This window comes from Diospyros lotus, chromosome 10, assembly GCF_014633365.1.
Source record: "Diospyros lotus cultivar Yz01 chromosome 10, ASM1463336v1, whole genome shotgun sequence".
In the NCBI taxonomy this organism is placed as follows: Eukaryota; Viridiplantae; Streptophyta; class Magnoliopsida; order Ericales; family Ebenaceae; genus Diospyros; species Diospyros lotus.
Window position 1 is genome coordinate 7,590,684 of NC_068347.1, and position 14,204 is coordinate 7,604,887.

General features: G+C 36.7%; 2 protein-coding genes across 3 annotated transcripts; one reads left to right on the forward strand and one right to left on the reverse strand.

Moving 5' to 3' along the window:
• Positions 1–4,695: 4,695 nt before the first annotated feature.
• On the forward strand, positions 4,696–7,262 carry LOC127812023 (uncharacterized). Its single transcript, XM_052352280.1, has 3 exons — positions 4,696–6,501; positions 6,590–7,071; positions 7,196–7,262. The coding sequence occupies exons 1-2, from the start codon at positions 4,700–4,702 to the stop codon at positions 7,053–7,055; spliced, it is 2,268 nt and encodes a 755-aa protein (XP_052208240.1). The 5' UTR covers positions 4,696–4,699; the 3' UTR covers positions 7,056–7,071; positions 7,196–7,262.
• Positions 7,263–9,818: 2,556 nt separating this feature from the next.
• On the reverse strand, positions 9,819–13,432 carry LOC127812001 (uncharacterized). 2 transcript variants are annotated; one of them, XM_052352241.1, is made up of 11 exons: positions 12,716–13,432; positions 12,480–12,620; positions 12,120–12,407; positions 11,979–12,047; positions 11,838–11,906; positions 11,486–11,758; positions 11,172–11,410; positions 10,924–11,095; positions 10,689–10,832; positions 10,337–10,605; positions 9,819–10,254 (listed from the first exon to the last, which is right to left on the reverse strand). In XM_052352241.1, the coding sequence occupies exons 1-11, from the start codon at positions 13,382–13,384 to the stop codon at positions 10,101–10,103; spliced, it is 2,487 nt and encodes an 828-aa protein (XP_052208201.1). In that variant the 5' UTR covers positions 13,385–13,432; the 3' UTR covers positions 9,819–10,100. The 2 variants fall into 2 exon arrangements, with proteins under 2 accessions (XP_052208201.1, XP_052208200.1); XM_052352240.1 differs by having other exon boundaries at positions 12,120–12,620.
• Positions 13,433–14,204: the final 772 nt, after the last annotated feature.

Genomic DNA, 14,204 nt, shown 5'->3' on the forward strand with positions numbered 1-14,204 from the left:
CATTCATTTAAGCCTTGTATCATTTTCGAGAGACATTATAACTAAGAGATTCATCTCTTAGATTCTCTCCAACTATATATTTCTTGTTTTCCTAACTTGTATAGCTAGAGGGCCCATTTGAGTGGGAGGTTTTGTAATTCTTAGTCTCGGACTAGATGACCTACTTGGTTTAAGTAGGGGGTTTTAGTGGATGGTTTGAAAAATCCTTAGTGAAGAGCTAAGGTAGTGGATTAGGCTTGGGTTAAGCCAAACCACTATAAATCTTGGTGTTCTTGTGTGCTTGTGTTCTTTAAATCATCTTTATCTTTCCAAGCATTCCTTAATTCCTCACTTGATTCACATTTGTCATTTTATATGCTTCACGTTTTAAATCATTAAAACTTCAACCTGTATTAAAAAGTTTTTTTTTTTTAAATAACCAATTCACCCCCCTCTTAGTGTGTGCCATAGCATCTCCCGTTCTAACAATTGGATCATAAGAGACATGTCTTTTCATGGCAAGTCAACTTTTCTAAATGCACATGTTTTATTGTGTGAACGGAAAGCCCTCTATTAATGCTATGGCTAGAATAAGACAGCTTCAAAGACAAATGATGTTATGGCAAACTCTAAAACTCTTTTATTTGTCTTCCACCCCATTCTTTTCCTAAAAAAGAGGCCAACAAGCCCTCAATCAAGCAAAAACCAATCGCCAATCTTTTAGCTTAGGCGCTTGTGCGCCCGCTTCATGATTGGCTAATGAGGATTTTGTTTAAGTTAGAGTTTTTTTTTCTTCAGGGGGTCAGAGAGAATTAACCTATTGATAGAGTGATCGTATAATCGATACAGGATATAAACAATTTATTTCTTTATTCTATTATTTTTTTTTAAAAAAAATTACTCAACTTCTTAGCTAAAGTTGGGGATGGACTAATTGGCATAATGCATGCTAGAATGTGGGAATTCGAGGTCTTAGGACTAACTAGCGTTCGCACGTCTCTTTTGAAAGGTTAAGATGTTTGTACCAATCCTTTTTCACTCTTAATTTAGGGATTTAGGAAAAATATATTGGCTCTTCTAGGCGGACTATTGAAAATAGTAGCATAAGGGATCCTCCCATAGTTGAACTGCATTCTCTTCTTATTTATTTGATCTCTTGTATTCCGCCTGGTATTATGATTCATGCAATACTCAAGCTATTCATTTTTCACCATACTCTTCCATTCCTAAAATGACATTTTACTATGAAACAAAGTAACCTAAAAAAAAATAATGATCATAACAACTACCTTGACTTTGCTATTTTATCGTGAAGGAAAAGATAATTAAATTAGCACGATCTCGAGATTCACCTAAAAAACAACTAACTCCACTTCTAATGTTTTTGTGAAAGGACTACAGAGTTTGCCACGCATTTCAGGGAAGGTGAAGCGTGGGAGTTGGACCAAGTCCCAGTTTCCATGTGTGCATCTTTAAGTGCATTATTAACTAAAATTTATTAAAATAAACATATAAATGGAATTAATTAGAGATTTATCACAAAACTATTTTGGAATTATGAAAGCTTTTCAATAAAATATTTTCCTAAAATACCCTTAATATATTTTACGTACAAAAAAATTAAGTACATTAATAAGATTTGAACTTTTGATTTCTAAATAAACACTAATTTTTTAAATAACTTTACCACTGCATCAAGACTTATTCTAGTTAAAATTTTATTTAAAAAACTTAAAAAATAAATTGTTGCCACCAAATGTCACCCAATAAACTTGGATTCAACCTAAATGTCACCCAATTGTTAATATATTTGTTAGCACTAATTGTTATCTAAGTATATAGTTTTTGATTAAAAAATCTAAGTGAGACATCAATGGCAAACTAAAAAGAAAGTTATTAAAATAATTTAATAAAAATATTAATCTAATTTTTTTCTATCATTCAAATAATATTTTTAATTTGACATGTGTCGCTACGTAAGGATTGGCCATGAGATTTTAGGAACTCCAAGTGAAATTATATATGGAGCTCTTTATATTTAAAAATAAAATTACATATAACGAATACGAATATTTTTTTTTTACTAAATAAAAACATTCAAAGTTACCACAATAATAATTTAAAATTCATAATATTTCACTTTAAATTTACTCTTTTAGCATTTTTAGATGTAAATCAATAAATATTTTCTAATAAACATAATAAATCAATTCAAATATGAAAATTAATACAATATCAAATTCAAATGTAATTGAGGAACAATAGAACTTGCTTAAATTTTATATTTAAATTGAAATCTGCAAAACAAATTAACAAAAGAACACAACCATGCAAAAATAAAAGAAATTAATTACACTTTCCATAATTTCCCATCGCCCACAAAACAACCTTAGATCCACCACTACCAAAAATTTTAAGAACTTAGTGTGTACTTGTTTCTTCGTTAAAAATAATTTTTGATGTCTCCCATTTTCTCCATTTTTAACTGTAAAATTTAGAAGTAGGAGGAAGAAAAGTCAAACAAAATTTTCAAATTTGAATAGTAGATTACATAGTAGTGCATACCTAAACAGAACAGTGGCCTTCTACTAACGACGACTGACGAATAGCGATGATCGCCTGGCTAGAAACGACGAAGAGAGGAGTATGTGAGAGGGAGATAAAGACAATGGGGGTTTTGGACTTTGGAGATTTGGGGATTTGGTCAAGGAAAAGAGGAGGGGCATCTCCTACAATTATTTTTAATTTTTTATTTATTGAAATATTTTGTTGTTAAATAAAAAATAAAATAATTTATGAAAATAATATTAATAATTATTTGATTGATAAAAATAAAATAATTTAAGATTATGATAACCGATAAAATAATTTAAATTATGATAATTATTAAATAATTTAAATATTAATTTATAAACTTTCATAAAATCATCCAAAAAAATATTAAAAATTGTTGGATGAATGGGCCTAAGCGGCTGCCTAGACAGCCTATGCCCAGCAGGGCCGCCCCTGGACGAGATGATCTCTTAGACTTTGAACCGACTACTTCTCTCTTTGTATCCGCGATTAGTTAGTTAATTTTTGTTAGTGTGTGGATGAATTTTGTAAAAAGTGTTTAAAAAACCCTCATTCTTTGTTGGACGGAGAAGAGTCCAAATGAGTTATATTTTTAAGGGGCGAATTCATATTTGACCAAAGTCAAATGTATAAAATCTTTTTTGTACTTTTCATAGAAAAAAAACGTTTTTAACTATTCAAACAAACTAATTACACTCTATAGCCACTTTTATGTAAAATACCAAAAATACCCTTAATGAGATTTTAAAATAGAAAACCCTACTGTCCTTAGCCTCATTTACCAAAATATCCTTATCTCTTTCATATAACCTTTCTTCTCTCTCCTCTTCCCACATTCACGTTACTCTCTTTCTCTCCATTGTCAAACTATCCAAACTCAGTCATTCTTCATACATTCAATCTTTTTGCTTGTTGGGTCATTCAATCTTCTTTATCAATTGCAGCGACCTCACTGAAGTCCCATTCAATAAGTTTCTTTCTTTCTCTCCAACAAATAATTTCACCCAATCTCAAGGTATCTATTCGATTTGTATTTGTTTTATTTTTTTAAAATAATTTTTGTGTTCACATTGCTTATTAAGGTTGTGTAGAATGATTGTAGTTGTGAGCAGAACATATTTTGATAGATATCATTCCAAATCTGCTCTAATTCGGGTGAAAAAAAAAAAATTTCAAAACTGCACATCGTTTATGGGTTTTGTGGGCGATAATAGTTGATCGGGCTTAGTTTCGGAACAAAGCCCGATAGGGCTTTGTGGGGGAACAAAGCCCGATCGGGCTTTGTGGGGGAACAAAGCCCGATCGGTAACAAAGCCCGATCGGGCTTTGTTCCCCCACTAAGCCCGATCGGGCTTTGTTCCGAAACTAAGCCCGATTATGATTTTTGTTGCCTACAAACCTGATATGGTTTTTATATATATTATTTTTTAAAATAATATGAGTATTTTGTTAAATAATTTAATATTATATATGAGTAAAATAATATAATTTAATATAATATATTTAATTTTATCATATTATTTAACAAAATTTAACTTTTTAAGCATTTGTGCCTCAATGTGTTATGTTAAAATCCTCCAATGTTTTTCATAAAATTTTTAAATATTTTTCTTAAATTACATATGAAAAATTATCATAACTTGGTTGTTGGTTTATAAGTCAAAAATCATGTTTAATTGTACAAATCATCTCTTTAGAAAAAGAAAATAAAATACAAATCTCAAAAAACAAATAAACTTACTTACTTATAGTTATGACTTGATTTAATAAGGAAATGAACCCGATTTGGGTGTGTGTGGGTCCGTTGCATCCATGGTAATGGTAAGACTAATTTTTTACTCCTTTCAATCTTGTAGCAATGGATTTAGTGCAGTTGGTCATCGTGTGGAACGGGGAATGGAATGATAATAAGTATATTGGGGGTAATAGGATGTGTGCGGGAATCTACAAAAATACGACTTTTACTCAATTGGTTGAGATTGTGTACACAGTAACGGGAATTGATAAAACAAGGTACGACATCACCATTCATTTTGTAACGGAACACTCAAGCGAACTTCCAGCTACCAAGTTTCCTATAAAGGACGACTACGGTGTTAGGTTTATTATGTGCGATGACAGAAAATATAAAGTGATGTATGTTGATATGATTTGTAAAGATATTGGAGTTTGTAACCTACGTAGTGGTGGTAATCAAGATTCAGGTGCCATTCCATTTACATCCGCACGTAGTCCACTGCAAAATGATGATTTTGGTACATATGGTATGGGTGGTTTGTCAGATGACGCTCCACATACGGATGATGATTGTGATAATGAAACTGATAATAATAGTGACGATAGCGATGGTGATAATAGTGATGATGGTGGTGATGAAAGAGAAGTGAGTCCGGAGTACCCAGAAGTAAGATTTTCAGGTTCACAATTTGAGGACAACCATTTACAAAGAAACTGGATCGTTCCTGGTGTAGAAAATTATGCAATTGAGGAAACAAGACCTGAAGTGTCTATTCCATACCAAGGTGATCTTTTACACATGGGTGCACTCTTTAAAAGTAAACAGGAACTAATTTTGGCATTTGGACAATATTGTGTTGATGTGAAGATGGACTATCGAGTCAGACGTTCGTGCACAATTCGATTTGAGGCTGGTTGCAAGGATGTGAACTGCAAATTTATGCTTCGTGCAAGATGTAGACCTGGTTGTTCGTTTTGGCATGTGGTGAAATTTATGCCGAGTCACACGTGTACTCCGGACGTATACGATTCACATTTTCGAAGTGTGAAGGCTATTGTCATCGGAAGTTTGTTTTCTGAAAGAGTGGCGAGTAGTGAATATACACCTAGAATGCTAATGGGGGAGTTGCTGGAACAACATGGTGTGCAGATTATGTACACTAAAGCTTGGAGGTCTTTACAACATGCAAAGAGACTTACTTATGGTAATCCAGATGAATCATATCAGCAACTACCCTCATATTTTCACATGTTAAAAGAAACAAATCCTGGCAGTATCACGGCAATAGAGACAGATGAAAATAATTATTTTTTATATTCATTTTTTGCACTCGGAGCTTGCCTTCATGGTTTTCGGTCTTACATAAGACCGGTTGTTGCCGTTGATGCCACACATTTGAAAGGTGAACACAAAGGGGTGATATTCGTTGCAACTTGCAAAGATGGGGAGGAAATGATTTATCCCATCGCTTTTGGATTTGGAGATGGTGAGTCTGACAGATCATGGATATGGTTTTTGACGAAATTGAGAGAGGCTATCGGAGTGCGAGAAGATTTAGTCATTGTTTCTGATCGTCACCAAAGCATTGCGAATGCGATGAGTCATGTCTTCCCTTCTGTCCCACATGTCTTTTGTTTCTTCCACCTTAAGCAAAACTTGAAGAAACGTTGTAGACAGCGAAAAGATGTGATGACTGCATTCTACCTTGCAGCATACAGTTACACCACAATAGAGTGTGATACATACTTGGCAGAAATACAATCGATGCATCCTCAGACTCATCTGACATTGATGGAAGCAGGACCGAAAAAGTGGTCACGTGCATATTGTCCAAGAAGAAGATATTCCATGATGACCACCAACATTGCCGAGTCTCTCAATAAATGCATGATGAAAGCACGTCGGTTGCCTATAACAAGTGCACATGAATTTTTGAGACATATGCTTCAGAAATGGTTTAGTGATAGACGTGCTGCAGCTGCCAGACTCGAAACCATTGTGACCTCCGCTGCAGTGGCACATGTTAACTTGGCGCATGCCAAAACATTAGACCGAGGATGTCGTGTAGTTCCTATAATACAAGGGAACAAATACCTCGTGCAACATGCAAAGGAAGGCGATGGGATAGTTGACATTGTTGCGAGTACATGCAGTTGTCGCAAGTGGGACATTGATCAAATGCCATGTCTTCATGCAATTGCTGCTAGCAGGTATCATGGTTTGACTTTTATTTGCGTATTATGTTTGTAATTTAGTGTGATATGTTAACACTATGTGTTTCTTTGCCTTATGCGACAGTTTCATGAGGGTGCACTACCATATGCTTTGCCATTCATATTACACTGCAGATTGGGTCAGACGCGCATATGCACTTCCCATCAATCCTCTCCCTAACAAGGCCGCTTGGGTTCTTCCAACGTACGTCAGACAGATAGTTATACTCCCACCTGTGCAAAGACGACAACCGGGTAGACCGAGAAATGGTCGAATTCCTTCCATGGGGGAAGCTCGTCGAAGAAAAAAATGTGGAAAATGCGGTGAACTAGGACACAACAGTCTTGGTTGCCCTAATGAATGGACTTCCTCCATTGGAGAGTCGAGCACAGCCACTACTCCGGAATCCAGGGACGCTGCTAGGGCCTCTGCAAGGGCAAGCCGGAAATGCAGCATTTGCAAAGAGACTGGACACACTCGTCGTCGGTGCCCTATACAGTTGTCAATTCCAAGTGATGATAATATTGTCAATGATGAAAACAATCAATAGACATTGACTCATTCAGGTATGATATAATGTTATCACATATGTTATCAATAGTTGTTAGATCGTTTGTGAAAAAAAAAATGTTTTTACTCGCAAAGTGTTAATGGAATTTTTACTGACCATATATATCCTTTGTGTTTCAGCAATGCTCAAAAATCACTGGCACGATACAAAAAGGATGACAACATCAATCAAATATCTTTTTGTCGGGGGTTCAGAAATGAATATTATTTTTTACATTAATCTTTGAAATTGAGATTTATTCATATTTGTAATCTTTCAATTTCCTTCATCTAAACTCATAATAATTAATTTAATTGACAGCTTGTGTTGTAGTATGTTGTTGAGCAAAGAACTGAGTATATAATGCAGTTTCAATAGCACCAAAATGATGCAATGATAAACTTGCTAAAAAATTAAAGTGTAATTTCTTAACAATCACTATTATTTGAGACTATACTAGTGGGAAACTTCAAAAAAAATTTAATTGCAAAAAAAAAAAAAAAATCGGGCTTTGTGGGCCACCAAAACCCGGCCATCGGGCTTTGTGGCCCACGAAACCCGGCCATCGGGCTTTGTGGCCCACGAAGCCCGAAAATGATTTTTTTTTATTTTTCTTGATTTTTCTTCAAATTAATATATTCCATTACCACTAAAATGATGTCTTTTAATGTTATTTGGATAAACCCAAATGTATATATCATAACAAAGTCATTATTTTTCACTTTGTGTGAGGATGTCCATCCACCATCAACACAACCAACACATGATCAATTGCTTCTAATAATATTGGACAAAGCAAGATAATAACGCTATGATAATAAACTTGCTAAAAAATTAGAGTGTAATTTCTTAACAATCAGTGTTATTTGAGACTATACTAGTGGGAAACTTAAAAAAAAATTCAATTGCAAAAAAAAAAAAAAAAAAAAAAAAATCGGGCTTTGTGGGCCACCAAAACCCGGCCATCGGGTTTTGTGGGCCACGAAACCCGGCCATCGGGCTTTGTGGCCCACGAAGCCCGAAAATGATTTTTTTTTATTTTTCTTGATTTTTCTTCAAATTAATATATTCCATTACCACTAAAATGATGTCTTTTAATGTTATTTGGGTAAACCCAAATGTATATATCACAACAAAGTCATTATTTTTCACTTTGTGTGAGGATGTCCATCCACCATCAACACAACCAACACATGATCAATTGCTTCTAATAATATTGGACAAAGCAAGATAATAACGCTATGATAATAAACTTGCTAAAAAATTAGAGTGTAATTTCTTAACAATCAGTGTTATTTGAGACTATACTAGTGGGAAACTTAAAAAAAAATTCAATTGCAAAAAAAAAAAAAAAAAAAAAATCGGGCTTTGTGGGCCACCAAAACCCGGCCATCGGGTTTTGTGGGCCACGAAACCCGGCCATCGGGTTTTGTGGCCCACGAAACCCGGCCATCGGGCTTTGTGGCCCACGAAGCCCGAAAATGATTTTTTTTTATTTTTCTTGATTTTTCTTCAAATTAATATATTCCATTACCACTAAAATGATGTCTTTTAATGTTATTTGGGTAAACCCAAATGTATATATCACAACAAAGTCATTATTTTTCACTTTGTGTGAGGATGTCCATCCACCATCAACACAACCAACACATGATCAATTGCTTCTAATAATATTGGACAAAGCAAGATAATAACGCTATGATAATAAACTTGTTAAAAAATTAGAGTGTAATTTCTTAACAATCAGTGTTATTTGAGACTATACTAGTGGGAAACTTAAAAAAAAATTCAATTGCAAAAAAAAAAAAAAAAAAAAAAAAATCGGGCTTTGTGGGCCACCAAAACCCGGCCATCGGGTTTTGTGGGCCACGAAACCCGGCCATCGGGTTTTGTGGCCCACGAAACCCGGCCATCGGGCTTTGTGGCCCACGAAGCCCGAAAATGATTTTTTTTTATTTTTCTTAATTTTTCTTCAAATTAATATATTCCATTACCACTAAAATGATGTCTTTTAATGTTATTTGGGTAAACCCAAATGTATATATCACAACAAAGTCATTATTTTTCACTTTGTGTGAGGATGTCCATCCACCATCAACACAACCAACACATGATCAATTGCTTCTAATAATATTGGACAAAGCAAGATAATAACGCTATGATAATAAACTTGTTAAAAAATTAGAGTGTAATTTCTTAACAATCAGTGTTATTTGAGACTATACTAGTGGGAAACTTAAAAAAAAATTCAATTGCAAAAAAAAAAAAAAAAAAAAAAATCGGGCTTTGTGGGCCACCAAACCCGGCCATCGGGTTTTGTGGGCCACGAAACCCGGCCATCGGGTTTTGTGGCCCACGAAACCCGGCCATCGGGCTTTGTGGCCCACGAAGCCCGAAAATGATTTTTTTTTATTTTTCTTGATTTTTCTTCAAATTAATATATTCCATTACCACTAAAATGATGTCTTTTAATGTTATTTGGGTAAACCCAAATGTATATATCACAACAAAGTCATTATTTTTCACTTTGTGTGAGGAACAACTACAAAGTTAGTCATTTCCAAGTTTTTCATTTTTCCTCTCAATCTATGGGTTCCACTAACACTAAAATGATCTCTTGTTACGTTGTTCAAGTTAGTTAAAGGTAGAATGCACAACAAATACATGATGAATTGTTCTAACTACTAACATTGGATCAACATGTTGTAATGATCTTCAAATTACCCCATAAGTGTAATTTAAAAATTTCGACAGAGTCTCCCTTGTTTCTTGGACATTGAACCTGCATTAGAGACTCAGTCTCTATGTTCAACAACATAATAACATGACAATATTTACCATCACAACATTAGAGACTCAGTCTCTCTTCCCAACAACATACTGCCACCACAACCACTTATCCCTTACCATCAACAACACCACAAACCACATTTCATCAAGTGAGCAATATACAATTTGCTATTTGCTATACTTATACAAAAATATACAACATTTGAACTAGATGAAAATAAAAACACAAAACAAAGAATCTTCTAATCTATTGATCTACAAGTATACTACCGTGCTATGTCTATACAAAAATATTCCAATCTGTCTTCGGAGGGTACGGACATCCACAGTTGGGTGCATATGCCAGTGATCCTCATTATGCCTCAGTATGTCCTCGACATATTTGATAACGTAGCACCCGCAGCTGGCCCTGTATCAGACATAACACACATTGGTAACATAACCATATTTTCATGAAAATTGACCCTGTAATATAATTTAAATTAATTTACCCATCCGGTTGTTGAGGCAACTTCTGAGGATCAGTATTCTCCACTTCCCAATCTCTGTCTAGCGTCGCAGTTGCAGTTACATGTTCATAATATGCAGCTTTCTTTAGTAGAATGGGTAACAAACTCACAAGTGGTTGTATAGCTTCGACCCTGCTCCTACGACTATCTTCATTTATGGAATTGGAGTCATATATGACAATTCTCCTATCTTTCAAGCAAATCTTTAAGAGAAACCAATGAGAATTTGCTACATTACAAGGGAGCAACACCTGTATTTTATTTTAATATGTCAATCGTACAGAAATAAATAAATAAATAAATAAATAAATAAATAGAATGAATTAAGACTTACATAATCGACTGCCCACCAAGGGAGACTTCCGTCAATGCGCCCGTCAACGAAACCGGTCCACTCTTCTGGAACAGATGCGATAGAAGGCACAAAAACCCTCCTATTGCCCCCGTACTCCTGTTCCCAAAATCTTACCATGGATGCCTGAAAAATAAAATAAAATAAAATAAAATAAAAATATTGGTCATAGATTAAATTAAGATGCAAAAAAAAAAAAAAAGTAGTGCAAACTCACAAAAAACGAAGTTGACATGATAGCGTAGTTTGTGTCATATTGACGTCGAGACTGTATACGTCTCAGGCAACACATGTAACTATCGATATGGTAACCCTCCAACCAGTTGGCCTCATTCTCTATGTTTCGGAGGTCATCCGGTGTTAGGTTAAGAATGAAACCGGTGTGAAGACTACAACAACCAAGAAAAATAAGAGTAAGAATATATTGTTTATGCAAATAGAAAAAATGTAAATATTGTTACTTACCTAATATTTTCATTAGAACCTATGAACTCAATATAACCCTCAGGGGGCACTGTCTCTATGTCCGGCGGCATTGGGTCTAGTACCGGCGGCATCGGGTCCACGTCCGACCCCTCCAAAGTAGCATCCTTCTTTCTCCTTTTATATTTTGTTGGATCGGTGAAGGGTGGACGACGAAACTGCGATGGCAATCTATCTCGCATAGGTCGCCTGTCGACCCTAACCACTTCCTCCTCCTGTAACTGAACAAAACCTAACCGTTACAAAATAGTATTTTAGAATAAAGTAAAACATATAAAAGTAAATTTGGAATTTACTCTAGATGTAGATGCCTGGTCCTCATCGTGATGATCAGGATCTACCTGATCATCACCCTGGGACTGCTCATGAACATTATCGCTGTGATCTGGGGAAATATGCGGGATGCGTAGATGAGCACATAGTGCTGCCTGACCCCTCTCTAGTGCTGCTTGCCCCCTCTCTAGTGATTCCTGCGCCCTCTCTAGTCTCAACAATTGTGTCCTCACCTGACTCATTTCCCCATCTATTCTCCGCAACATATCTAGAGTTTGTTTCAGCATCTCGGTGATCTACAAAAGGCAAACAAAAAAAATATAAATAATTAAAAAAAATATAAAACCATTATGATAATAAAAATCATACCCCTACCTCATATTGGCCGTGGTGCGAACTATCAACGAATCTTACCTCCTCCTTATCCTTCTCCCCCTTTCCCTCCTATAAAAAATATATAAATAATTACAAAAAATATAAATTAAAACCATTATTAAATAAAAATCATACCCCTACCTTGTATTGTCCGTGGTGCGAACTATCAGAGAATCTTGCCTTCTCCTTATCCTTCTCCTCCTTTCCCTCCTATAAAAAATATATAAACAATTACAAAAAATATAAATTAAAACCATTATTAAATAAAAATCATATCCCTACCTCGTATTGTCCGTGGTGCGAACTATCAGGGAATCTTGCCTTCTCCTTATTCTTCTCCTCCCCATTCTCTTCCTTTCCCTTCTCATCTAAATGTATCCTACTCGCCTTATCCTCATCCCCGTCCTCGTCCTCGTCCTCATCCCCGCCATTCTCTTCCTCCTCTTCACCCCCTCCGCCCCCAAATTTATAGACATCGACCCCAACCGAGTGTTGAGGGTTAAAAGATCTCCAAAAATTCGTTTCCCGCTCATCATCAGTGGGCTCAAGAGTCGGACTCGATCCTCGTGCCTGCAAAATTGTATTATTTAGATAGATATGATTTAAAAATAAACAAAATTTAGAGGTAAGTTGCACACTTACTTCCTTCCTAAGACAATCGTCGTAATTTTTTATCTGCGGCCTTTTTTTTGATAGCCATTTTCTACATCTTGGAATGTCTGCATCAGACAGTCTAACGGCCCATTTATTCTGAATCCATGGGAACGTTTCGATCAACCACCACTGTAAAGAGCAAAATAAAAATAAAAATAAAAATTAAAAAACAAAACAAACATTTAGTTATTATAGACAAATCATATACAATAAGGAAAGAGTACCTGAAACGCCCATACAAAACCATAAAGGTTGATTTTCTTCCCACCTTCACCAGTCAATTTTCTTTCTTTCGTGGCCAATCGGATGTAATGTTGACTCTTACTGTAGACATACGTACCCCAAGGGAACATCTCAAATGCTTGTAAATCTTCAGCCATAGTCCACAAGAAATCATCCACATGCCCGCGCTCATCCTGGCCCAACAAAAACATATCGACCACAGCAATGTAAATCAGTTTCAGGGCATCCTCTGAAACCATGTCCTCTCTGGTACTAATAAGTAATTCAAGGTCGTCTCCAGTCACCCCCTTCTTATGTTGTGGAAATAGTCGAGCACGTAAACTCTCCGGCTCAATAGGTTTCGGTTCAAGGCTTTCCCTATCAATAGCCCCAAATCGGAGTCCACTAATAAGTATGAACTCCTGCCTCCCGTACCTATATGGTGTGCCACCAATCTCGAACCACATCTCATCGTGGTGGGCACCTGGAAATGTCACCTCCCTAAGTAGAACATGATATATCAATTGTGGTGCAGTCAAATGGAGAGACAAAGGCATCTTTAAGAAATGTCCTAATGGGCCCTGTAGGAATCTATCTAATAACTTGTATCGGTCTAGAGCACGACGCATCGCCTCAAGGTGTTTGATCCCACAATGAGTAGTAACTCGCATTCCGGGCGGTAATATTCGATGAGTATGAACATAAGTAAATTTTATAGTTTGTTGTTCAGCCATCTGTAAGGAAAAAAAAAAAAAAAAACAACAATTGTCTTAGACAGTGACCATGTAAAAACAGAAGTAAAAGAAGAAGAAGCCCAATTGTCGCAGCCAGATCATCACAACCCAAACCTAATCGAGCTTCGTTGGGCAGAGATAATCGAGCTGGGGCCCAACGGTCGAGAGAGCCCGATTGGGCTGTGGGCTTGGTCGCGGCCCATTGGGCTTCGTTGCAGTGAGACGAAGCCCGATCGGGCTTCGTCTGCAAACGAAGCCCGATCGGGCTTCGTCTGCAAACGAAGCCCGATCGGGCTTCGTCTCCAAACGAAGCCCGATCGGGCTTCCTGAATCGAAGCCGTAGCGGGCTTCGTCTAGACGAAGACGAAGCGTCTTCTTCTAGACGAAGCCCGATCGGGCTTCGATTCAGGAAGCCCGAAGGGCTTCGTCTCACTGCAACGAAGCCGAAGCTCGATCGGGCTTCGTTGCAGGAAGCCCGAACGGGCTTCGTCTGAAACGAAGCTAGCTTCGTTTCAGACGAAGCCCGTTCGGGCTTCCTGCAACGAAGCTCGATCGAGCTTCGTCTGCAGACGAAGCCCGTTCGGGCTTCCTGAATCGAAGCCCGATCGGGCTTCGTCTAGAAGAAGACGCTTCGTCTTCGTCTAGACGAAGCCCGCTAGGGCTTCGATTCAGGAAGCCCGATCGGGCTTCGTTTGCAGACGAAGCCCGATCGGGCTTCCTGAATCGAAGCCCTAGCGGGCTTCGTCTAGACGAAGAC